This window comes from Trachurus japonicus, chromosome 6 (genome assembly GCF_045865225.1).
Source record: "Trachurus japonicus isolate A0001 chromosome 6, Traja_1.0".
NCBI classification, from domain to species: Eukaryota; Metazoa; Chordata; class Actinopteri; order Carangiformes; family Carangidae; genus Trachurus; species Trachurus japonicus.
Genome location: NC_140912.1, coordinates 16,958,218 through 16,983,051, shown reverse-complemented (window position 1 = coordinate 16,983,051; position 24,834 = coordinate 16,958,218). Strand labels below are relative to the sequence as shown.

Below are 24,834 nucleotides of genomic sequence, written 5' to 3'. Positions count from 1 at the left end.
CCCAGGCCGGAGTATCCTGACCTGACCTATCAGATTCTTCCAAAAATTAGAAGAATATGCAACCCATCTGTTACTCCGACCGACCAACGCCACACATTATCCTCCGACAGAATGAGCAAAAGAATGTAAATATAACCGATTACGTCAAACTTAATTGTTTATTTGAGACAAAAACCCACAATGAACCTTAATATGCATTTGATTACACACACCCATTTACAACAATGGCCACATGGAGGCAATACAACCCCCATATACAAGCTGTGCCAAGCCCACAGTGCCAGTGTGTATATCCTCGACAGTCTGTTATAAACTCTGGTTGCCAATGGTCCTGCTGAAACAATACAGCTCTAATGACCACTGATCTCTTTGTTATGTGTAATTTTAAATGTTAAAAGCATTATTTAGTGCGTCAAACACAGACACAACAACAGACTGTCCATGAGCTTCTGGGTCTCTTCTGGATTTATTACGCCAAATGATGACATTCAGAAATAAAAAATAGAGGCGCCGTGTGGCTCAGTGGGTTGGGCAGGCGCCCCATATGCAGTGGCTACAGTCCACGCTGCAGTCGGCCCCGGTTTGAATCCCACATCGGGCGGCCCTTTACTGCATGTCATTCCCCCTCTCTCTCTGCCTCTCCATTTCCTGTCACTCTCAACTATACTATCCAATAAAGGCAAAAAAAGCCCCAAAATATACTTGTGGATGTTTCCTTTTTTGCAGCAGCAGCAAAGGGAATTATTTTTTCCACTTTTCTCTGAAAGCCTTGATCAATAGAGAATTCAATAACTCTGTACTGTACAGTAATTCTCCGCCTTCCAACCGAACCCAATCAGACTATGGTTGGATTAAATGGCCTTTCCGAGCCTGCTCTGATTCATGGAGGGGGTTTATCGATGCGAGGGGTCAATCCTGTACTGCTGAGCTATGGTGTGTCTGTGTATGTGTGTGTGTGGATATAACTTGATGTATGATAATAAAATCTGTTAGTTCCTTAAAATGAGTAAGCTTTTATTACTAATAAAACATACACTGTGGAAAGTCAAACAAAAAAAATGTGTTTTTAGGTTTTCCACAATGAGACAATACTGTTATGACTAAAGCTATGGGAGTGAGAGCCCAATTTACTGTAGGCTATTTCTTCTTTGTCTTTCTCTCTCCATTTGTGCGCTACTTTCTTTTTCACTCTCCACTCTCACTACAATTTGCACAGATGGCTAATTGAAAGGATTACAGTTAGGTTCGTTGCACAAAAATCCTAATTCCTCATAATGCAACACGCTCTCATATCTCCTTAAATTTTACCAACCACATGCTCCAAGATTGTCTCATTCCTCGGCACCAGTTCCTCATTTCTCCGCCTCTGGGCCTCATGTTGTTCTGCTCTCGGCAGCGTCTTGAGAAATCCATGAGGAATGTGTGAATTTTCCAAAATGAATCAGCTTGGCTGGAGCTGCACACGAAGGGTGGAGGCATTCACCTCTCACCCACTGTAATTTACGAGGGGTGTAAATATTTGTTGTGGTAGGGGAGGGAGGCGAGAGGTTAGGTATGACAGTGCACCGTTCCCATGAGTCTATGTGTTTGCTATGTCCTGCTGAATCCTGGGAAAGGTCGAGCGAGACCATGCGATGTAAACAGACATCGCCCGAGCGTCAGCTGGCCGACTATTAAGACAGAGAAGAGAAGATACTATTCAGGATTTTTACAATCAGTGTCGTAGTGGACAGATGGAATTGACAGCCCAACAGTGAGATAATCTGTGTTGCTTTAGTCTCTCTCTCACACATTCATCCACATACTGACGACGATGAATAAAAACCTAAAATCTGTTCTGAGGTCGCCCCAGTCGTCTTGACACAGGCAATAATTCTGATAAATAAGGAGTAAACGTCCATCACTACTCCATCTCTCTCAGTATGCTCTTCCACCCCTCTTACTTTCTCCTGCCTCAATCTCTCCCCGTCCTTCCCACTTTCATCTCTCCCTCATCTCTCTCTCTATCTCTCAATCTTCCCTCTGCTCTCTGATCTTCACTCAGGCGTGTTATACTAGAGTGCAGGCAGTGTCAGAGAGCGAGAGGGAGGGAGAGCAGTGGAGGGAAATGGGTCACAGACACTATAAATTCACAAGAACATTCACAACTGAGGCTCTTCAGCACATAAATTCACTAAATCACTTGTTTGTGTACAAGAGCGTAGAATGTGCGACTGACACACAGGTACTACTCATGTACCTTTCTTTTACTGTAATTTTAAAGTTAAAATATACCTGACAGCGATTTTAGTTTTTTTTTTTACAGGTTAACTTTTCTCACAGGCTCATTACGTGATAATGCCACACTGTGACAGAGATTATAAGTGACACACGTGTGTAGGCCCAGCCTGAAATTCAATCCCGATCAGTCTAGTTGAATGTGATTGTATTAGAGGTGCAAGAAGAAAAATCAATAACATAACGCAATGTGGTTTGAGAGAGTGATGAAAGCCGGGAGCTTCTATATGTCTATATGTATGTGTGCATACCATGAACTTTGGGTTTCCCTGTACATATGTGCTCTTGCAATAATTAAAGTGAAAATACTACTTTCTGTGCATGCGTGCAATGAACAAACCCCATGATGACACAGAACCTTTGAAGTGCCGGGAGTTGTCAGTCTCTTAAGTATAAAAGTTGACCTAGTTCATATGTTATATGCTGTAATATGCTATACACAAGCACAAAGGGATGTTCAAGAAGATATTCAAACACACACGCACACGCATGCACGCACGCACGCACGCACACACACACACACACACACACACACACACACACACACACACACACACAGCTAATCATTCTCTCCACTTTGCCTGGCAGATAAATATTAATGAGGATTACTATGTTACTGCAGTACACCCACGGGAAAACAAGGCGCTGCACCTCTCTCCCTCTTTTTCTAACCCTTTCCCGCTCCGTCTCTCTTTGTCACTCTAGCCCACACACACACAAACATGGGCCTTCTTGCTTCCAACATATTCAATAAAGTCTTTAACACATATTCTTTCTTTTTCTCCCCTGCTTTCTGTTTTATTCTGTCATTGCAGGATTCACACACACACACACACACACACACACACACACACAAACTATGAATAAACCCCTTCATATGAATGAGTCACAGACAGTGCCTCCGTTCTCATTGGGTCATGTTATCTCTGTCTAACAAAAGGCACATTTGTGCTGGGATATTTCAGGAACATTTCGGGGTCTCTACATCCTGTTTTGGGGAGATGGAATTTAACAGACTCCTTCCCATCAACCCACACTCATCTTCTCTCTTCTTCCCTGCTCTGCCCATTCCTCAAAAGGATTCCATAAAGCAATTTCTGAGAATAGAGAAGCAGAGATAATGAAGAAATCACTCTGAGCTCTGCACACACACACAGACACACAGACACACACACTCACACTCACACACACACACACACACAGACACACACACACACACACACACACACACACACAGACACACACATCCATCAATGGACTGGGGATGTTTTGGCACAGGACAGAGGAGTCCAGTCTCACCATAGCTACCCTGCTAGCAAACTGAGAAAACACATTACCAGCAGCTCACTGCCTTCAGCCTTCACTCACAGTCAATAGGCGATCATCTCCTCATTGTTTGATCATGTTCTGTGCTGATTTACTTTGAACTGGTACACAGCTGTGTGTCTATAGGTCTGCGGGTTGATTTTGGACGAGGAATAAAAGATAGAAGACGAAAAAATCAGAGCCGAGGGTGATGAAAGAGATGGGGTGGAGAGAAGGGTGGGAGTCTCCACTGTCTCTCCCTCCTCCCTCGCTCCAAAACATTCTTCCTTATGAGCTGCCTTGGGGAGAAAAGGGGGGTCCCCTTTCATGCTGAACAGGGTGTGGTGAGGGGCCTATACAGGAGCCTTTAGCTCCCGTTATTCCCACCTCTCTCTTTCTTTTCTCCCGTCTTTCCCACTTTTCTTTGTCTCTTTAATTGGACTGACTGACCACAGCTCTCTCACCTACAGTCTAAATCTTGGGGAGGCGGGGGTGGGGGGGGGTGTCTGGCTGAGATCCCTGGGAATCAATACTGTAGCGAGGCAGAGCTGAAGGGGCGAAAATCTCAAAGCTCTAAACTGCTATTTAGTAAAGGCAAAAATAAATAAATAAATAACAGATTAACAGACCAATTTTCAATATTGGTCCATTGGTTTTCAGTGTCAACTTCACAGCTGCTTAAATGAATCCTGACTTTAATATCGAGACAATTAGATCAGCCTGATGAGAAACCAGCCGAGTATCCACCTGACCCAAAGAATGCCGGAGTCCAGCGCTGACCTTCTCTGTGATTGGTGCAGACAAGATGTTTAAACGTAACGAGGATCGATTAGTATTCCTGCCTCCCCACTTGTCTGGCTGCCTCTATCTTTCAGGGCCTGTAGGGGTAAATTACAGTCATGCTATTGTCTGTTTGCATTCCTATCCTGCTCATGAATGTGTGTTTTGACCATGTGTCTATGTGTGTGTGTGTGTGTGTGTCTGTGTGTGCCTGTGTGAACTTCTCCTTCCCTGACAGTGATCCACCCCTCCCACCTTTAAACCCTCGCTCCCCTGCGGTGCCCCTGACAACAACATGTTTCCTTGGAGAGCAATTTAGCCGCCGAAAATCTGAAATGTTTTTCTCCTGCGTAAACACACATACACATCTTGTCTTCCCCTTTGTTTGTTTGCTGTTTTTGTTCTTAATTTCACAGAAAAGAGTTGAGCAGCTTAACACGATAGCAGGATGACAAAGGCGGAGGATAATCCTAATACAGCCTGCTCACAGGGGTAATCTATACAGAAAACACCCCCAAAAAGAAGCTGTTTTAAAAGTGTCAACAGAAACTGTGCAATTTATCACTATGACATTATACTGTCAACATACAGAACAGTGTTTCTGTCTATAAACCCTTCCCATTTCTATAAACCACTCACACCATTGCTGTCACTTTTGCTTTCGCAGAACTACTGTTGTAATGAGTGTTATGCAAGATGTAGCGAGGGAAAGAGGCATGTCAAGTCAAGATATGAAGAGGAAGACCAAAAGGACAAGATAAATCTAAGGTTGAGATAAGAAGTTGATTCATCGAGTACAAATCAAGCTTGTCTCACCCTTAATTGTTGTAGGCGTGTTTTGTTCAAATGTGTCATAGCAGTTGAACAGGGATAGCTATGTTCTCCCCGTATGTATTACTCAATTAAATGTGATGCGAAAGCCACATCCATCAGAAACTTCCCCCGTGTGAAACAATTCATCTGCATTAGTTAGGTGGCAGGGCGCAGATGGAGGTCTCATTCATTAAAAAACACCTCTCACAACAACTTAAAGAATGCAAATGATTTCCGAGAAGGGGGTTTAACCAGCGGGGATGCGCACCAGTCTCTGCATGTTCACTGGGAAATGCCAATGGATATGGAAAAACGAGTGTGCGAAATGCCTTTTCATTGGATCTGTGCTGCTTACAGCAATAAACCCTCCACACTGCAGCATTCCCCTGCTGTGTATACGTAGATACAGACTTTGTCAATATTTTTTTTTTGTCTGTATGCATGTGTTCTTCCATTGCAGCTCACGCAGTTGCATAAGATGGAGACTGGATGAGAATGCAATGAGTTATCTAATGCGACATGTCAGAGCAGGACAAAACTGCAGCTGTGTATAGAAGTGAAAGTATTTCAGAGGCTCACTAAGGACGCGGTAAAGGTAAAATCATACGTCAAAAGAAAGTCGGTCGTCCTCGCCTCTGGGGAAGAAACCGGTAGATCACTGAGCTTTGTTCACCTGCCATCACCCAGGAGAGGAATCAGTCAGACAGTCTGAGGATTTAAAGTCTCCCTTTAAAACTGTGTTGCCCTGTTTGATTTAATAGACGATGATATTCTGAAAGTCTGATGCATTCACTGCCTCGCACAGTAAGGTGATGCACATCCATCTATTTCTTTCAGCACAACACAATAGTTATGCGAGTGAGTGTATGTAAATCATCACAACAAGTAATCCCCCGTTCAGCCTGTCCAGACACAGCTGGCTGCAAGAGGAATGGGAGGCAGAGAAGGGATGCAATCAGGAGAGAGGGAGAGAGAGAAAGAGAGAGAGAGCTTACTCCACTCCTATGTGACAAAATCTGCTTTTCTCTCTTGATTGGTAATTTGAAAGTGAGGGTATGTGTGTGAGTGTGTCTACCTGCCAGTCAACCATCGATATGAACATTTACTCATTTGGCTTTTATCCAAAGTGAATTACAAGTGATGGACACCACCAAAACCAGCACCACCACCATCACTTGTCTTAGGGGCAGTGATTATTATTCAGTTTTCTCTCAGCATGCACTACGACAACAAGACAGATTCAGTTAGTCCAAACAAGACACTCCCAGAAAGACAGCCAAGAGCTTTCTTCTGCAAATCAATCAGCTAGAGTTTTATACATTTACAGAGATATGAAGGTTACGTCAGTCATTTTTTGTGTTGGGTGGGAATATACACGTCTGAGCTTATTAAAGTGAAAGCTGTTTCATCCAACATGCAGTAGCCACGCCGTGTAATTTATGATAGCATGTGTGAAGTATGTGTGCGCTCGTGTGTATTGCCGTATCCTCTGAGAGAACTACAAAGCGACCGGCGAATCTCAGAGGAGCCGATGGTATTTAGAAGTCGCGTTCCCTCAAAGAGGTGCGTTAATGAAACTGATGAAGTCACACTGTATCAAGTGAGAAGAAACAAGCTTTCAAAGGGGAGATCAAATTCAAATCAAATGCAATCGTGATTTTTGTTGGAAAGCAGTTTGGAGGGGTTGACTTGCTCATCACCACCACGCTCTTGATGATTCACTCCACTGCCAGTGTTTTTACAGCATGAAAGAGCACAGATGCACATCGCAGAGAAAATGCATGGAGGGGGAGGGGGGCGGGGGGGATTAGACATACAAATACCACTCGCAGCTGCAAACTTGTGTGCTCCTTTCAGTTCGCAGTCTTCTCGTGGTCTGAACAACTTTGCTGAGGAGTTAAAGAGGTGAATCACCTGGCAGGTTCCAGCCCGTTCTTTACAACAAGATGAAGGTTAACTTTAGCGACACATTCCACCTCTTAAGCTTCGCTGGGAACTATTATCTTCCACACCCACCACATTTACACAAACACACAAACACTGAGGGCTTCTGATGCCCCGACAGGCAGAGTGATTTTCTCTGTATGAAAAGCCTGCTGCTTTAAAATCAAGCTGAAGGCAATGTGCGGCTTTGCTTGATAAAAGGAAGGCTTACTCGTGTCTCTAGTCAGTTCCATTGCATTGACAGTGACAGGCAAACAAGCTGCACTCAGTCAAACGCAGCTCTCCCACAGTGAGACTTCCCTGTAACCTTGAAAAGCCGAGGACGGCTGTGGCATGCATTAGCAGTGACAGAGACAGAACCAGCAGTGGAAAGACTGACAGGCTCAGACTGTCAGGAAGAAAAACACAGAGAGAAGTATTGTCCACTGTAGAGATTAAAAGCTTTGCTCTTGACTTGCCTTCCACCAACTCCAATCTAATACCGTTCCCTGGATTAGCCAAGAACCTTTTTAAATCCCACTTACACACACACACACACATACACAACGGCACGGCACAGGCAGAGGGAGAGACAGAGTCAGAGAAGAAGGGAGAAAGTAAAAAAAAAAAAAAAAAGGAGGAATCCAGGGAAGCTTGTGTCTTACCCTCTCTCCACTGTTCCTGCGCAGAGTCCCCACCGGCAGCTTAAGCATCAGCCGGCGGGTTCTCCCCGGTGTCACCGCACCTTGGACCACCATAGTACTACGCTCCAGGGTGTGCGTGTCCGTGGGTGTGTGAGCATGTGTGCAAGCGTGTGAGGTGGGTGTCCTCGCCGTCCCGTCCAGCCTGGCAGCCGGGTTTCACGCGAGCTTGCGCGTGGGTGTGTATGTGTATGTGTATGTGTGTGTGTGTGTGTGTAAGGATGGAAAGAAGCTTGTGCGAAGAAGCGAAGAGTTGAGTGTGTGTGTGTGTGGGTGGTTGTAGCAGCCCCACACCGGTCCTATGAGCCTCTCTCTGCTTCTGTTTCTGTTAAAACACTGCCCATGCTGCTGCTGCTGCTGCTGCTCCGCTCAGCTCCACTCCACTCCGCCGCTCAGGAGGTGAATGAGTGTGTGAGAGTGTGGGAGAGGGAGAGCGCGCTTTGTCTCTCCTCTCTCTTCCCCAGCTCTCTGGCAGGCAGCTCCCCCTCCTCGCCTCTCACACTCACTTCCTTCAGTTGGGGGCTTAACCAGGTCACTGGATTAATGTGATGTTACGGCTGTTATTAGCATACGCACCCGCGTCACGTGATCCAATAATAATTGTGTCTGAGCATATATACCCCCCCCCACCACCACCACCACCACGCACACACCCAGCCCTTACAGGGGGATCACGTGGGGAACCTCAAAAGGAATATGGGATGTTTTGCCATCTGGTAGGGAGATTATCTTTGAAATCCCACATCCAGCTTTCTCTCCCTGCACTGTCTGGGCTGGGACAAAAAGGGAGTACACACATACACACACACACACACACACACACACACGTACAGACAATCACAAGCATGCATCCTTGCAGTTGAGCATGCACAATGCTCATGTATTCAGATATTGATCATCCCCAGGACTTGATTCATTGTCTGCACACAGAAAAGTGCAGAAATCGATTTGATTTTTTTCCCCCCACAAAATTGTGGGAGTAGTGGATTCCTAGCAGCGACTGAGGTTCCTGCTCTTGCAGAAATCTTTCATCATGATGGCTGCAGCCACAGAGCTGAGTCAGTCCTCCAGTATCCACCACGGTGGTCTTTACATGTCCATTAAAGCTATTGCACTCATGAGTTACAGCTGCACCTAGTGACTTACTGTCATATTCTCATCATCAGTCACTGCTGAGCTCTGTGCGCCTCTGCACATCAATACTGAACTGTCAGCTGATTAACTAAAGTGGATCAGCACACACATGCTCTACTACACATATGCAGGCATACACAGATGTCCGCGATGCACACATGACCAGCAGGTTCACATACTGTACATAACAGTGAGCATGTCAGTAGTTTCTGTAGTTGTAAACCAGTAGCTGTGGATTATTACCAGTGAGATTAAACTCGGTTATCACAGTTACGAGGTGAGTGGAAGCTGGGTCATGGGATATAAAATCAGATTAAAGCCACCAGTCAAAATGAGCAGCATTTTTCCATCCCCCCGCCCGTCGCCCCCATATGATTTCTATAAGTAGGGACCCCCAGCAGCTTTAATGACATGATAGTGTTTATATGTCACGCTTACAAAGGCACACACCCCCCAAAAAATCCTCACATGTTGTGCTAAAACAGAGCGACAAGCATTCAGGAGAGAATCATCTGCAGTGGTGGTAATCCCCAGTTAGCATTATTTATTCAATACCCTGGCCCACATCTGTGTGTGATTGGCTGTGGCCTACATGAGAAATATCAGAGGGCTATTTATAAACTTTGTCTGCAGTCACACAGGTCTTACAGAAGACAAGCTGAAGGAGGAGAAAGAAGGGAAAGAAATCAGAGATTCAACTCCATTTCTCTCTATGTGCAACATGGGTGGGATATGTGTGTACGTGTGTGTGTGTGTGTGTGTGTGTGTGTGTGTGTGTGTGTTTGATGTTAATTCAAATCGTGATGACAGAGATTTACTGCCACTGCTGATTTGAGAGACAAAAAACCCTGCTGCTTCCATAGTGGTTTTTTGTGACGCCTTGACAGGGAGATGACAATACGCTCTCCTAATTGAACAGTTTAAGTCTGTTTTGTGTTTCGTTTGTTCTCTCCCACAGCTTGCAGTTTGTTTGTTTGTTTTTCATCATTTTTTTTCTTTTTTAAATTCCACCGCTTCAAATCCTGTGAGGTGATAAGCCCTCGTCTTGACAGGAGCAGAAAATAAATAAAATAAAAACATGTTACTATTCTCGATGCCTCGGGCTAGATGAATGATGACCCATTTCAGTCAACAAGCACATATAAATAAAGGCAAATGGGATTTACACTTGGAAAAAAAATATGTGAAATACAAAACTACATAGGTTACATTACACATAAAAAAAGAGCAGGGAGATTTAATCACGCCTCAGTTTATTGGATCAGTGCAAGGCAGTTGTCCTCAGAATGAACTAACAGCTACTAATACATTTAATAGAAACTGCAAATAAAAGCAAAAGAGTGAAAGCAAAGAAGAAAAGAGAGAGAGAGAGAGAGAGAGAATGACTACCTACCTGGTTATGAAAGATGCAAATGGGGGAGGTGCAAACAAAGCATCTGAATTGTCTGGGTTTTATTTTTACACTGTGTGTGTGTGTGTGTGTTATGTCTGCCCCGTCTGTGTTTGTAGTTGTAATAATAAGAAGCAGTGGCTCTGGATTTTAGAATCCCGGCATTGTCAGGCATTAATTTACCCCGATAACCCAGCCAGTCTCTGCCCACGGCTGTCTGACTCATCCCTGTGGTCCTGCTCCTTGTTGTGTGTTTGTGTGTGTGTGTGTGTGTGTGTGTGTGTGTGGGTGGGTATGTTTATGGAAATGCCCTCTAGCTGGACTATTGCCCCATCCCAGGCAACAAGGGAGGCGGTTGGATGTTTATGTTTCAAGACTACGCAAATTACAAAGGGTTCAGTTACAGCATCATTGCACAAAACACAGATAAACAGTCATACTGTCTAAACAATGCCACCATGAGAGTTTAATTCTATTCATTTCTCACTGTGGGCCTCTGTCTGTGCTTCTAAGTGTATGCCAACGTTGTCTCTCTCTATCTCATGAGAAGGAGATGAGCAGAAATCGGGGTCTCCCACCCTTCATCAGGCCAGAACTAATCATAATGACTTCTCCACAGGGGAGCATCCACTTCAATTATCATCCCCTCAGCAGCGTCTGTGTAAGAAAGCATGGGAAACATTTTTGCATGCTCAGAAAGGTAACCGATAGCCCATGAGATTTTCAGGAAATTGGGACATTTTGTGTGTGACTCATTGTGAAAACTGGGGCATATTTGTGTTGTGGAGAGATTTGGTGGAACACAGGGACAGATCGTCCTAGTCAAACCGTGTCGCTCCGCACAACATCTGCTCAAACCTGCTGGGAGGTGACTGCGTGTGTGTGTGTATGCATGTGTGGGTGTGTGCGTGTGTACTTTTTATTTGCTTATGTGTCTTTCAGTATGATTAACATTTCAGCCACTGGCTCCAGAGGAATGTAGACGGATGGAAAATTTGCAAATGCGCTCTGCTTAAAACCTCGATGAGGTGTGTAGACATTGCCTTAAAAAAGAAAAAAAAAGGAACTAACTCCATACCCAGGCTTGTGCACTGCTATTATACCATCATCAATGCTTTAATGGAATTAGAATATATCATTCCAGCGGGCCAATCAGTGGTCTATTATGGGAGTAGTAGCAGACTTGAATGGGCCGCTAGACGTGCAATTTGCCCCAATGAATAGCATTCAAGGCTTCTGAATTATTCACCCAAGTCTACTGGAAAACTTGCATGTGTGCTGGACCCGTTGATATCCGAATCTGGACCATGCATGGAAATTAAAGGTTGAATGATAATAGCGTATTAGTTTCCAGACATACACATAAAAATTGGTTCAAGTTTATGATAATTGCCCTTTCTCTATTTATTTGGGTGACTCTGCAGTCAGAGAGAAGACTAATGAGGCAAGAAACTGAGAAACACTTTTGATTGCCAAATTTGACTAAATTATTCAAATTTGATTCATACTATGGAGAAAATTTATGTGTTTTCCTGAACTTTGTATAATGTATTTTTTAATTGTATATTTTTCTTTTTGCGGATGATGCTGAAAATCCAAACCCAACTATGACTTCATTATATTTTCAAGTTGTGTCTGGTAGAAATCTGGCCGTCAGTACCAATACCAACAAACCTCCATGATTGTTGATACCACACCTCTAGACCAATGGTATAAAGCTGTTAAGCTAGAACATTTTAGCAGACACTGGTGACTGGTAAATATAAACAACTGTACAACTGTAACTCACTTATGTAAAGCTACAACTAAACACTTCCCCCCTGCTTACTTCACCTGCCATTGTTGATACTATTCCACATGATGCTCTTTTTCTTTTTTCTTCTCTTGGACTATGATGTCAGAACATTTGAAAGGTTACTGCCCAATCACATCTCCAGTGCCAACAACTCTACAACATCTATGCTAACTCTGCTATATCATTGTAGAAAAACTAAAACACAAAACACTAAGATTTGGCATTAACTTGGTACCAAAGTATCAGTTTTTGCAACATCCCTATTGTCTGTGTAGCTACACCCTGGACTAGATTCCTTTGTTGCACAGAAATCCAGTGTTATCCAAAAACTAATAAAAACACAGCAGCGAGCCACATGCACAGTGTGACACGTTCCTTCATTAACATGAATACGCCCTGCAGTTTATTTTGGGCCAGATCCACAGACAGTATGTTCCTTGTGTTAGTCAGTCCTGACTAACATGAAATGCTCAACCGAAATTAGTTCCAAACAACTGCACTTAGACAAATACTGTACCAACAAACAAATGCATTTACTTCTGTTTGAGTAATGCTTGGGGAAAACTGTGGGTTCTTTTAGGAGAGATTAATCAATAAATGCATTGTTACTTGGAGCTCATCTGTACATTTGTTTGCTCACTCTAAGAAAAATATAGCCAATAGCATCTGCCTGATATAAGGCTGCAGAGATGGGCTTTTTTAAAATCTCTCAACACTTGTGCTCTGGTTATGAGAGGACTTGACACTGTGTCTCCAACCTCATACAAATGAACAGCACTGTCAGATTAATGTGGATGGGATCACAACTGTTTGGTGGAGAGAGAGACGCAGAGCAAAAAGGACAGAGCTGGATAGAGGCGTAGAGGAGAGGGAGGAGGTCAGCTTATTATAAGTGAACAGTTTTGTCACTGGGCAGAGGACACACCCATTACATAACAACATGGTCTCACATAATACACCCAGTCAATAGCCTCTGCCTGAATCAACACATCTACACAGTCACGCAGCCAAAAGAAAGTCATATGCTAGAGAATAGATTATAGACAAATAAATACACAAATACTGCACGATGCTGTGATACAATTGTCACTGTGTAGAGAAAACAAGTTTCTGGTATCAGTACGTCACAGTGTTTCGGCTCGTGGCAGACACCACAGGCCCTTTCTGGCAGACAGGCCACCCCAAAGATATGAACTAGTGCATTATAGCTGTTTGAAGGAGAGGAGTCAGCACTGTAAGGACTGTCTCCTGAAAAGAGCAACGCAGTACAGCTGTGATGGAAACAATCCCATCCAGCTGAGGTCTTCTGTCAGAGGAGACACAGGGGGATGGGAGAGGGGGAAAAAAAGAGGGATCTGGGAGGCAGAAGACTTAAGAGATGCGATGTTTAGCTCTGCCTCCAGGCCTGGATTGTAAGCAGTGATGAGGGTGTTGGGGAGGGAGAGGACTCGGGGGGGAGGGGAGACATTGGTGGGATGCATGGAGGAGGAGATTCAATTAAACTACACAAGGACTGAATGCATTTTTAATCACGCCGCTTCATTTCCTGACGTGACTGTCAGCCTTTGTGCAAGACTGTGAGGCATCCTCTGAAAGAGGAGCTGCCATCTCTCTCTCTCTTCTCTCTCTGTCCTCCCCTCACAGCTCACACAGCTCAGTGGACCAGCAACACAATACACTGCAGGTTTGGTAGGAGCTGATATGACATGATGAACAGACTTTTTTAAGCAGCCAAAATGTAAAAAAGAGAATATCCAATCATAAGATTCGGATCATGTCACTATCTTATTCATGTCGAGCGGTGCTGTATTCGTTGTGTCTGTGGCAGTGACACTGTTCAAATGTGAATGAGACCTATGGGGCACAAACGCCACAGAAATAAAGCAATACACTACCATTAATGACTAATGGTATTTTGCCTCTAAAAATGAAATAGACATGGCTTCTCCTCTAAAGGGCAGTGCATGAGCTGATTTGAATGCTGTTGGCATTAAAATCAGGGCTTTTCTTACTAGATTTCTACATTTTAAGCTGGTGGGCATGACTTTGTAACCATGTTGCGTGCAGTCATGTGCTTTAACTCTATGACAGCGGGGCTTGAAAGCAAGAGAAATAAAAGTGTTGACCTGAAAAAACTAGTCTACAAATGACTCCGCTTCGACTCCGGGTTCCTGCGAGCGATCGAGGCAACAAAATAGTGACCTCCTTTTCTTGCAGCGAAAGAGGTTGTAGAGGAAGTTCATAGCCTCGGATCCTCTCGGCTTTTCTGAATCATTCATATGCGCTGCTGTGGTAATGAAAATAGCTGCACACCCTTGAATACAACAGTGCACTCAGCTGCTGCTCAAAGCCAGCGAGCGGCACAGTTATGGGCCCTGCGTTTTTTTCAACCCAGAGGATGAAAATGTTTTCAGTAGTATAAGATGCCCGGTCAATGACACACATCTACTGCTGGTAATCCTTCCCATAAAAGTATTTAACTCACCCTGCCTTTATTTTTGATGGTTCACTGAAATAGACATATTTAGCCCATGTCTGCATGTCTTCAGTTGTGTGTGTCTGTCTGTGTGTGTGTGTGTGTGTGTGTGTGTGTGTGTGTGTGTGTGTGTGTGTGTACTGTAGTACACATGCACTGCCATATGCATGCTGGGTAAGCAACCAAGCTGGAAAAGGGTGCAGGCGATTTAAATATTTCTCATTTACGTATGCAAAGTGGCCAGATAACCCTCTGTTTTCCAGCCTCTTCCAGCAATTAGAGAAATAATAAATAAATAAATAAACAGTCTAATTAGGATGCTGAGAGGACGTGTAGAGGAAGGAAGTATTTTCTTGACTCCCATTTTTTCCATCCCACATGCAGTGCATGAATAATCCAAATCCTGTTGTGGCCATAAACACTAATCTTTATTGCTTCAGTGATAAATCAACTATTGGGATGTATGAAAATGACCAAATCTGAAAAATAGGTTGATGGATTCGGGCAGAAAATCCCTGCATATATCAGTGACACTGATGCCCCGCAGCAGTGGAGTGAGTGCTGATCGTGTTCACTGGAAGCAAAGTGTATGTCAGAAAAGGACAGATTACCCCCCTCTCCAAACAGATGCCTGTGCCTGTAAACAATGTTAAAGGAAAACAGAAGCTTAACGACCAAACTCATTACAGCAGCCGGCAGATCAAAGCAACCAGGGACTCTGATGTCGTATTTACAGTGTGTGTGTGTGTGTCTGTATGGAGGTAGACTGCATGCATGCGCCCACATATGAGTATGTTTTTGTATCTACGCATGTGTGAGGGAGTTCGCTTGTGTACACCGTGTGTGTGTGTGCGTGAGGTTTGCAGTGTGGAGCAGTTTTTCATTCCCACAGCCTGTGTGCTTTGTAAACCACAGGAGCCCGAGTAATCTACCTCTAACCAAGCGTCACGGGCAATAGAAACCCGACTATCACATCCATCAGACTTTCCTTCTTGTCTCATTCCTCTTTCATCCCTCATTTCCTCATTCTCAATCCTCACTTCCTTTACTTGGGAGATTTCATTCACTCATAATCAAAAGATTTGTGCCTATCCACAGATAAATATGAGTCCTGCAGACCACAGAAAGCATAAGTAACCCCAATATCAAGATTTAATGCTTTGGATGAAAACTGCTCACATGCTGAGTTAACATTCCTAAAGTCTTTACGCAGTGGGTTAACCCCGTTTTGAGTCATGCATAGGCCATGTAAATCCAGGTTAGATTCTTGGTCAGCCAGTTTATTCCCTTAATCTCTCTCTCTCTGCACAGAGTTTGATGTTTAATCAGCACATATTTTTTTTCTCTGCCAATTAGTGAGAGAGCATCTGGAAAGAGACATGAACATATGTTGGCTTCTGGTCTCCGACTGCAATTATGCAAGAGGTCAAAGAAGAGCAAAGAACGGTGACGAAAGACCAACATGCCCCCATTAAATGGCAGATAAGACGAATACTGCGATTAAAAGTGAAGCTGAACAAAAGAAAGAGTGGGGAAACTTACAAAAACATCCATAAGCATGTGTTCCAGGGTCACCTCTAAGTCCTCGAGTCGAGCTGCAAGAGTCATTGTTCTGATCCAAAAACTCGAAAACAAGAGGGAATTTCGATTTAGGTTTTCCACTTGGTCTTAGACCCAAACTCTGGTTTTCCAGACTCCTCTGTTACTATATTACTGGATATTGACAGATGACTTAATGGGAGACGTTAAGCCATGTCAGCCTTGTGATATCCCAATTCTCCAAAGAACCATGCCATGACAGCTTCTAACAGTTCAGCCTAATTCGTCCACACGTTCCTCTCATTCTCCATTTAAGAGTGGCTTCCCAAAAAAAGCAGTTGTAGTCCAAGTCTGATAAATTAACGCGTCTACTGCCACTAAACTTGGCTCGGAAAACTGTCTGGATTCCAATCACTGCTCCAACTGTTTCCAAAAAGGGTGTGGGCGTCCCCCTCGAAGTGCCCTCAATCGCTCCTTACTGCAACCTGTGGTTACTGATAAGGACTAGAGGCTTGGAGTTCCCTGTTCAGATCTGATTTTCGATCCATGTAAGAGATGAAGACGCTGACAACTCCCTGGCAGAGGGTGTGTCTCACTGTTCCTGTTAGGATGCACAGAAGAGGAGCGGACGAGGAGGAGGAGGCATAAGGCTTGATGGGAAGTCATGTGTCTGTTTCATTTTTTTTTTTTTAATATCTTTCTATCTCACATTCACTAAGTTGTTTGAACAGTATCTCCTCCCTCTTTTCCCCTGCCTTCTCCCTCTTTTTCGTCTGTGCCCTTTCGGGTCTTTGTCCACAGTGGACGTCTTTGTGTGGAGGGAGAGCCTGGGGCAGCTGATGCCCAATTCTGGGTGCTCTTGGCTGGGGTCATCCTCTCTCACACTGGGCCTCTCATCAATGGGCCATTGTAGGGGCCTCATTAAGGGCCGGCCCTGGATGTCGAGGCTTCCATAGAAACACAAGGAGAAATCAACAGCGATATGGCCTGGATCTATGACTGCAGGCTTATGTAACAGTGGCCAGGAGACTGGGTGGTGGGGGGGTTGTAGAGGACAGGGCACGTGGGGTAGCGGGCTGATTGGGAAGGAGCAAGGCGGGTGGGAGGATAAGGGTACATGGCACAGAAGACAGTGATTCAGTGAGGGAGGAAGGAAAACAGAAGAAAAGAAGGGAAGCAGGGGGACGAGGGATGTTGGCGGGACCATCGCGAGGGGCTGTTTTTGTTTTTCTGGCATGTGCTGATGGAATGCCCCCACCACCACCCCCAACCCATCCCATGTTCTCTCTCAGACTGCAAGAAAGAAAGAAAGAAAGAAAGAAAGAGAGATTGAGTCAGACGGGGGGTGAGAGGAAGTGAGTTTAGCTGGGCTTTACTACCAAACAGGATATGACTGTGTGTGTGTAGTAGCCACCTGTAAGAAGGGAGACTGTTTTCATGCACCAATGACTATAAATGAAGATGTACGTAATCCTCTGTAGTAGTAGTATCCTCTGTGATGTCACCCACGAGTTTCGGAGCGGTTTTAAAGCTCGGAGCGAGCTGTTCCACCATCACCACCTTGGCTGTCTCCACCTTATTCCCAGTTTATGAATGAATGGTGGAAAGAGATGGGGAGTTCGTTGAGGCGAGACTTCAGCACCAACACCTGACGCTCAAAACAGCACACCCTCAATTATGCATGATATTAATATAAAATATTTAACATGACTCCTCATTTAATTAATCATATCTAAATGTTTGACTGTGCAGTTCCCACAACAAAGGAATTTACTTACAGAAACCAGGTTGTAAACTTCTAACATGGGACTTCTTGGCACTTTTACTTACTTTTGAGTCAAAAAAGGTCTAATGAATAACATCATTTAGACTTTTAGAGGACAGAAAGCTTTGGGCAACCGTTTATTTTCATCCTATTGCATCACTACAGTGTATAGAGCCGTTTATTTTCATCTTTGTCATGCACATTCAAAACTGTGACAAATTAATGATTGTGCTTGTGTTAAATAAGTTCCTCTAATTTCACACCTGAGGCATCAGGTTCCTGCTGAGAACCACCAAGAAAGACGAAAAACTCAGTCATGAATATGCTGATTGATTAAGTGAGATGTCTTTTTGACAATAGAATACATTGTTCTCCATGACCCAAAGTACTTTGATGCACCATTAAAGAGCCCGACGGCCACATCTCCTCCTCTCTCTTTCTTTTTTCTCACTCGGCCTCGATATGATTCAGAAAAGTCACTCTCAATCTTATCTCTCTCCTGTCCCCCTCCTGCCCTCTTCCTAAGCCACACAGACCCAAAGTGCCAATGACCTTTGCTCTTTGACCTCTTTCTGGTGCGAGGTCGACAAGAACAGCCACTCATCAGTCCGTGCATCAGCTCCGCGGTCAGGAGCAGCAGGGTGTGACCAAGTCTATTGACCTGCCAGGATTTTGTGCACGCACACACACAGACATCTACACAGACACCATTACACACACCAATGGGTGTTAAAACACAGTGCACATATCCATCAGTCCTTTGTTGCCCTCAGGAGGCTTTCCTGTCTTTCTGAAGCCGCTTCTAATGCTGTGAATATGTAACACCCCACCATTAATAACGCAGAAATATCCCTCTAATTCTCATCTGCATGTCGCTCATGCATTATAAATACCCTCCAGCATGGTGAAGATGGACAGAATTTAGCCACTAAGACGTGTGAAGCAGGTGGCCTGCAGAGTCTGAATGCAGTGAAGAGTGGAGAGATCGGCAGGTAGCCGATATAGACCAGCATTTGCCATTAATGAAGAGCTTAGCCCCCAACAGAGGGGCTGCACGGGACAGCATGTCCCAGTGTGACTCTTCTCTGCACGGCTGGGGTTAAAACCCAGATTTCTCTGTGTAATCCAAAGTGTGTGAGGCTGTATGTAGATGGTGGAATGAATCATTACCGCAGTGTTTACAACAGCCATCACCTCATCTCTTTGCATAATACACACAAACAAAGAACACATTATGTTCCATCAAGGCACATTGGTGTGCACTTGCAAATGCATGATGCTGTAAAAGAGGGAGTTTGAACTGCCAAGCTGCTGTTCTGCACATGACTCATTTAAATATAAAGATGGAATTTAAATGGATCCCTGCTGAGCTCTAACTCACACTTCCTCATGAACATTATCATGCATATATACAAAGAATAGCCATTATATGGATTTATGCGTACATAGAAGATGAGAATGTGCCATTCAACAGGTGATTTATACAAATGATTTACATAAAAACAACCAAACCTAAGGTTTGCCATATTATATATCATTATCTAACAAATCAACTACCCTACATTTGGTACCTGAGGATGAAACAGGCTGAAGCAGTTTGACGTGTTTTCGCTCCGATCTTCACTGTCAGTTTCCGCATTCAAGTTGTCTGTCCCGGTAATCCAGTAAGCAATGAGTACACCAGAGTGGTGGCAACTGCAGCAACTCAGACTGTACATCACAAAACCGGCCTTATTTTGCCTCTTGGAATCGGATTCATTGTAAAAGAAAAACTCTGAGGATAGTTGTGCTCTTAATGTCTTTATGTTTTCAGCAAGAGTACAGAGTGAGTGTGTGTGTGTTAGCCTGATTGAGTGAGATGTCCACCTGGCATGGAAAATAGGGATATGTGCTAATCAAACTCTGGGCACGCTTCCAAATGGTTTACACACACACACACACACACACACACACACACACACACACAAAAATAGTATCTATTCCAGACATGTTGATAAAGCCTCTTAAGCACCTGTTTGCAGCTAACTGTCTAAAGGGTTTACTGCCAGTCTTATACTCTGGGCTAGTAGGTGCTAAAGTCTGCAGCAGAGAGTCTAACACACTGCGTCTCATATGCTCACATGTCTGCCATATGACCAAAATGGTTTTATCGATTCACAGTATATGTCACACTGTAAGTTATCATCCTTTTGTTGTATTTTTTTATGCCTCTCACTCTGCCTGGAAACAGTTTTATTAGCATACAGTGTCTCCACAATGATGTAGGTCTGTTGCTGTCTTTCATTATTTTTATCTTTTTGCTGACAGTTCTGTCTCTTACTGTTTTTTTCCCCCTCTCTCCATTCATGTGTCTCTTTTTTGTCAGTCTGGGGTGATGAAGGACAGCAGAGTGCAGATGAAAGGGATTCTGCTAAGTCATTCTCTGCAGCACTGTTAGTAATCTAAATTCTGCTGTGTCACTCCGCACCCCAAATCTGTCATTGCACATTACGGTGAATGGTTCTCTCTTATTTGTGTGTCTCTCTAGATGATAGTGTGTGTGTGTGTGTGTGTGTGTGTGTGTGTGTGTGTGTGTGTGTGTGTGTGTGTGTGTGTGTGTGTGTGTGTGTTGTGTGTGTGCATAGAGGAGACGCAGGTGCACTCTACTATCTTATGTCATTCTTGCTGCAGTGAAAGTCACCTTGGATATTACAGTTCTATCCATTCATAGAGAATAGATTCTTTGGAATACATGAGCAGAAGGTGAATATGTAGTGGAATCATAGGGTAAAACAAATATGCACACCTTCTACCTTTTCTAACTTGGTCAGAGCCTTTCCTTCTGTTTTGCTTGTCCTACATACAAGTCTCTCACCACACGGTGAGTGTGTGTCTGAGAGGCACTGAGCAGACAGAATGCGACAGAGGCATATTTTCGAGGCTGGTTGTATGGAGGCGCTGGATTGAGTCACGCTCCAGCATTTTCTGCCCCAGTAAACTTAGCCCACTTTACCCAGTGCTGAGGAGGCTTCCCAGCCTCCGCCATGCACAGAAATAGACACAGAGAGACGCACACATACCCAGCAACACCGTTAAGTGGATAAGAAAACATTGTTTCCATAACACTGATTTAACAATTAACACTCTAGTAAGCAGGCGTGCCTGTCTGCCTGCAAGGCTGCACAATTTTTTATGAATTACTCTAGCGTGCAAACGGCACACTCACATCAACTTAGGATCAAGACGCGCACGTGAGTCCCCCAACCCCAAAGTCCACATACGATTAGGAACCTGATTTGTAGCAGCGTAACCGTTAAATGTTTGATGATACAGCTACATATTTAATCTTAACAGGCCAGATCATGAGGGGAAATGGGTTATACATGATCGTACTCCCAGGGGAAAACACAGACACGGGGAAAAGAGAGAAACATGGGTTAACATACTTTAATGTGTGTATTTGTGTGTGTGCGTGTGTGTGTGTGTGTGTTAACATGCAGACCAAGAATTCAAAATGGATCATTGTCCTATATGCATGCACACATATACAACAGCTGTTTGATACAGGGATGTATCACTGAGAAGATGTGCCATGAAACATGTGGCTGCAAAACCAATAATTTTTTTTCATTACTGATTTATCTGTTGATTATTCTTCATTTATTCCGTAATATAAGAAAATTGTTGAAATTTTCATTTCAATTTCCCAGAGGGCAATGTGAATCTCAAACTGCTTGTGTTCCTTGACCATATTCAATTTACAGTAACGTGTCTGTCGCCGCTGCAACTGAAGCCAACAACTGAAAACCCACAAACTAATGTAAGTTTTCCTGTCTCCTCCCACCCTCACCAAAATTGTTTTCATTCCTCAGACCTTTGCCTCGGACTCATTTGTCTACATGCAGGATGCAGCTGTGCTTATAACCCTCGTAAACCTCTCAGCCCCTCGTAACTGAACGAGTCTCCTTCTTTATAGACAATGAATCATTATGATACCTCAGGCATGCAAACCACAAACTAACAAAGTATGTGCACAAACAAATACAAAGTACAAAGAGGATGCACCTGTGCACACCGTGCCAAACACACACACACACACACACACACACACACACACACACACACACACACACACACACACAATTGCATTTCCTTGTTCTTCTAATGAGCTAACATGACCTCCTCATTCTATAATCCACAACACACTTGCATGCTTTCTCCCAGGGGTGCAGTAACCCAAGCCAGACTGCCAGCTCCACCTCTTGCTGCAGGCACGAGACTAAGCTGCTTGTTACTGTACAGATGGGCCTTACACCTATGACAGGTGCACCGGCCTCACACTAACCAATGGTGAATGCTGGCCAAACGACTTGGGCAGATTGGCTTTGTTATCATACAGAGGAGGAGGAGAGGGAGGAGAAGAGCCCTAAGGCTTTAGGGAAAGAGAGACGTAATTTGAGGAGATCGTCTCCACCTACTGACATTACTCCAGGCCATCCTCATCATTGTGGGGGTAAAATGAAAAATCACAGTAATTCATTTCGCCTATTTATTGTTTTTTTAAGGGTCTTCTGTTTTTTGTATGAATGCATCTGTTTTTCTCCGTCTAACTCTTTGCAAGGACAAATAAATGGGATCAAAAAGAGAGTGGGCTGACAGAGCAGAGCCAGACTGACCCCCTGGGGCCGCAGCCTCAGCTGAGGTCCCCTGTTAGACAGACCAGCCCACCTCCCACCTTTCTTTTGCCTTTGTCCTTGCTACACCTCCTCAACCCCACAGCAGTCAGGAGAAGAAAAAAAGATGTGCTGTGACAGCCAGGGCTTGATCCGTCCCAGGTTTCAGTCCAAGCCAAGGTCCTGTCCCTTGGTATTTACCACTTATTTACATTCAGCTCCTGTTACCACCGTGATAACAGAGACGCTGCCACGAGAGAGAAGGGAAGGGAAGCAACGCAGAGCAGACAACTGGCACGTGAAAAATGAAGGTCTAGAGGGGGAGGCTTGGATGGGGAGGGAGCACTGGGGGGGTAAATCCTATATAATTGCCCCTTGCAGTAGACAGCAGGGGTAACGGGATGGCCACTCGGTCACTGACAAAACTCATAATTATTAATCATGTGCAGCCTTTAACATATGCTTCCTCCCTTCAGTCTCTTTGTCCCTCCCTGCCCCTTCCTCTATCCCTTTCCCTCATTTTCCCTCTCTCCACTTCTCTTGCTTCCCCTGCTTTTTTGTCTTTCGCCTGCTCATTGTCTCCTTCTCGGACAGCAGGAGGAGCAGGGTGAGGTCATTAATTATACATATAACAGTTCCCTGGTCACAACACGCACACACACACACACACATGCACACACTCTCTCCTCTTTCCTTCTTTTCCACCTGGTCCCCTCCACAGGCCTGTGTGTCTCAGAGAAAGCTGTGATGACAGATGAGAGGAACTGTGTGAGTTGTCCAATAAAACTTGGTGTTTATTGGGGCCAAACGACCGGCACTCACACGCAGCGGCAGAGCAGTAGACCACTACTCATTAGAGCTGAAGGTCTCCGCTTATTGGCTCCATACATCAGACGGTACGCAGCATGGAGGAGGCTGGTTGCGTCTAACAGCCGAGGATCTGAAGCGATGTCAGGGGTTTTTCTCCACCGGTGAAGGGATTCTTCTGACACCATTTCAACTGCAGGGTCATGAGGACCTGCTCCTCTTCAATCAATGAAACCCAGGCACATGATTTAGGGAAGCCTTCGGGCAAGGCCAGGGAATCCCATCGCACAGCGCACTCTGGTGGTCAGAGTGTGGAACACAGCTCACTAATCAAAGGCTCTGGGAAAAGGCTCAAAAATAGAAGAAACAACTTATGGAAGAAGATTTACAGGACATTAGTGAACTTGTAGAAGACTTTTTGATAGGCCATGACTTCCAAGGTGACAACTAAGATTGACAAATGGGTACGGCAGACAAAAAGCTTTTGAGAAACGGTTAAAAGTGTAGTTCACACGTCAATTACGTCAGAAGTGGTGCCTCTGGGAATCAACACACATTTTTCTCATGAAAACTGACATGCTGATTCACAAAGCTGAGTTTTATGCGTCACTATAATTTGTACTTAATAATCACCTACATCAAACTGCACCCACCTCAGGACTCGTGGGACCACATTCCACATCTGAATGAAAGGGGTTCTTTTTTATTATCTGCTTTATATCTCTGTATTATCATGCTCTTCCTCCATTTTGTTAAGCACCTGTACTAGAGCCAACATGTAGCTTAAAGCATTCCCTGTGTTTGGGAAAAACAAGCTCAAGTGTCTACTGTTGTTCACACACATGAATGAACAATATCCACTTTTTAAGAATCCCACCATGTGATATAAACCAAATTGGGCAAGATTCAGCTCAAAACTGAAGAGAGACGCCTGCATTGACTCTCTATGTCTCATAAATGCACATCCATATTTAAAAGTACAACTACGCCAGACAACTTGCAAAGGTGCACGTACAAACAGACTACACAGCAAACAACAACAGCTGTTGCCGAAAACCAGACACATCCACATACAAACACCTCTAGACATGTATTAATGGCCTCAACTGCAGTGGCAGATGCTCACATCTGTTCAGAATAAAACACACACGTATAAGTGTGCACACACACACAGGGGTGAGTTATAAATCTGACACATGTCACATTTAATTGTTCTAACAAGCAGTAATGAGAGCATAGAGGGTCAGCGAGACACTTAGGATGATGTAAGTATTCCTTGGAGGATGGACGAGCATCAATCTGGCAACCCTGATTTCATATTTGGGTTTAATTCGGCGTAATGGCAGCTGTCTACACATGGGAGAGGGGTGATAATAGGATACTTGGCAACCACTGCACTGTGTTTGAAGCTGGAGAAATGAACTGGTGATGGGAGGGGAACAACTGACAGCAGGGGTCAAATAAAAACACAGAGTGC

General features: G+C 44.3%; 1 protein-coding gene across 13 annotated transcripts in view; it reads right to left on the bottom strand.

Annotated features, from left to right (window-relative positions):
* The window catches only part of frmd4a (FERM domain containing 4A), a 101,660-nt gene that overhangs the window by 51,526 nt on the left and 25,300 nt on the right, over nt 1–24,834 (bottom strand). For 3 of the 13 annotated variants that reach the window (XM_085779414.1, XM_085779409.1, XM_085779411.1), the window contains exon 1: nt 7,764–8,297. The exons of 5 other annotated variants lie outside the window; for them this stretch is intronic. In XM_085779414.1, coding sequence (XP_085635540.1) covers nt 7,764–7,856 — 93 coding nt within the window. In that variant the 5' untranslated portion in view covers nt 7,857–8,297. Of the gene's footprint in view, nt 1–7,763; nt 8,317–16,136; nt 16,728–19,469; nt 19,733–24,834 lie in introns of those variants that run through there. 5 more of the 13 variants (XM_085779413.1, XM_085779412.1, XM_085779408.1 and 2 more) reach the window with 4 other exon arrangements.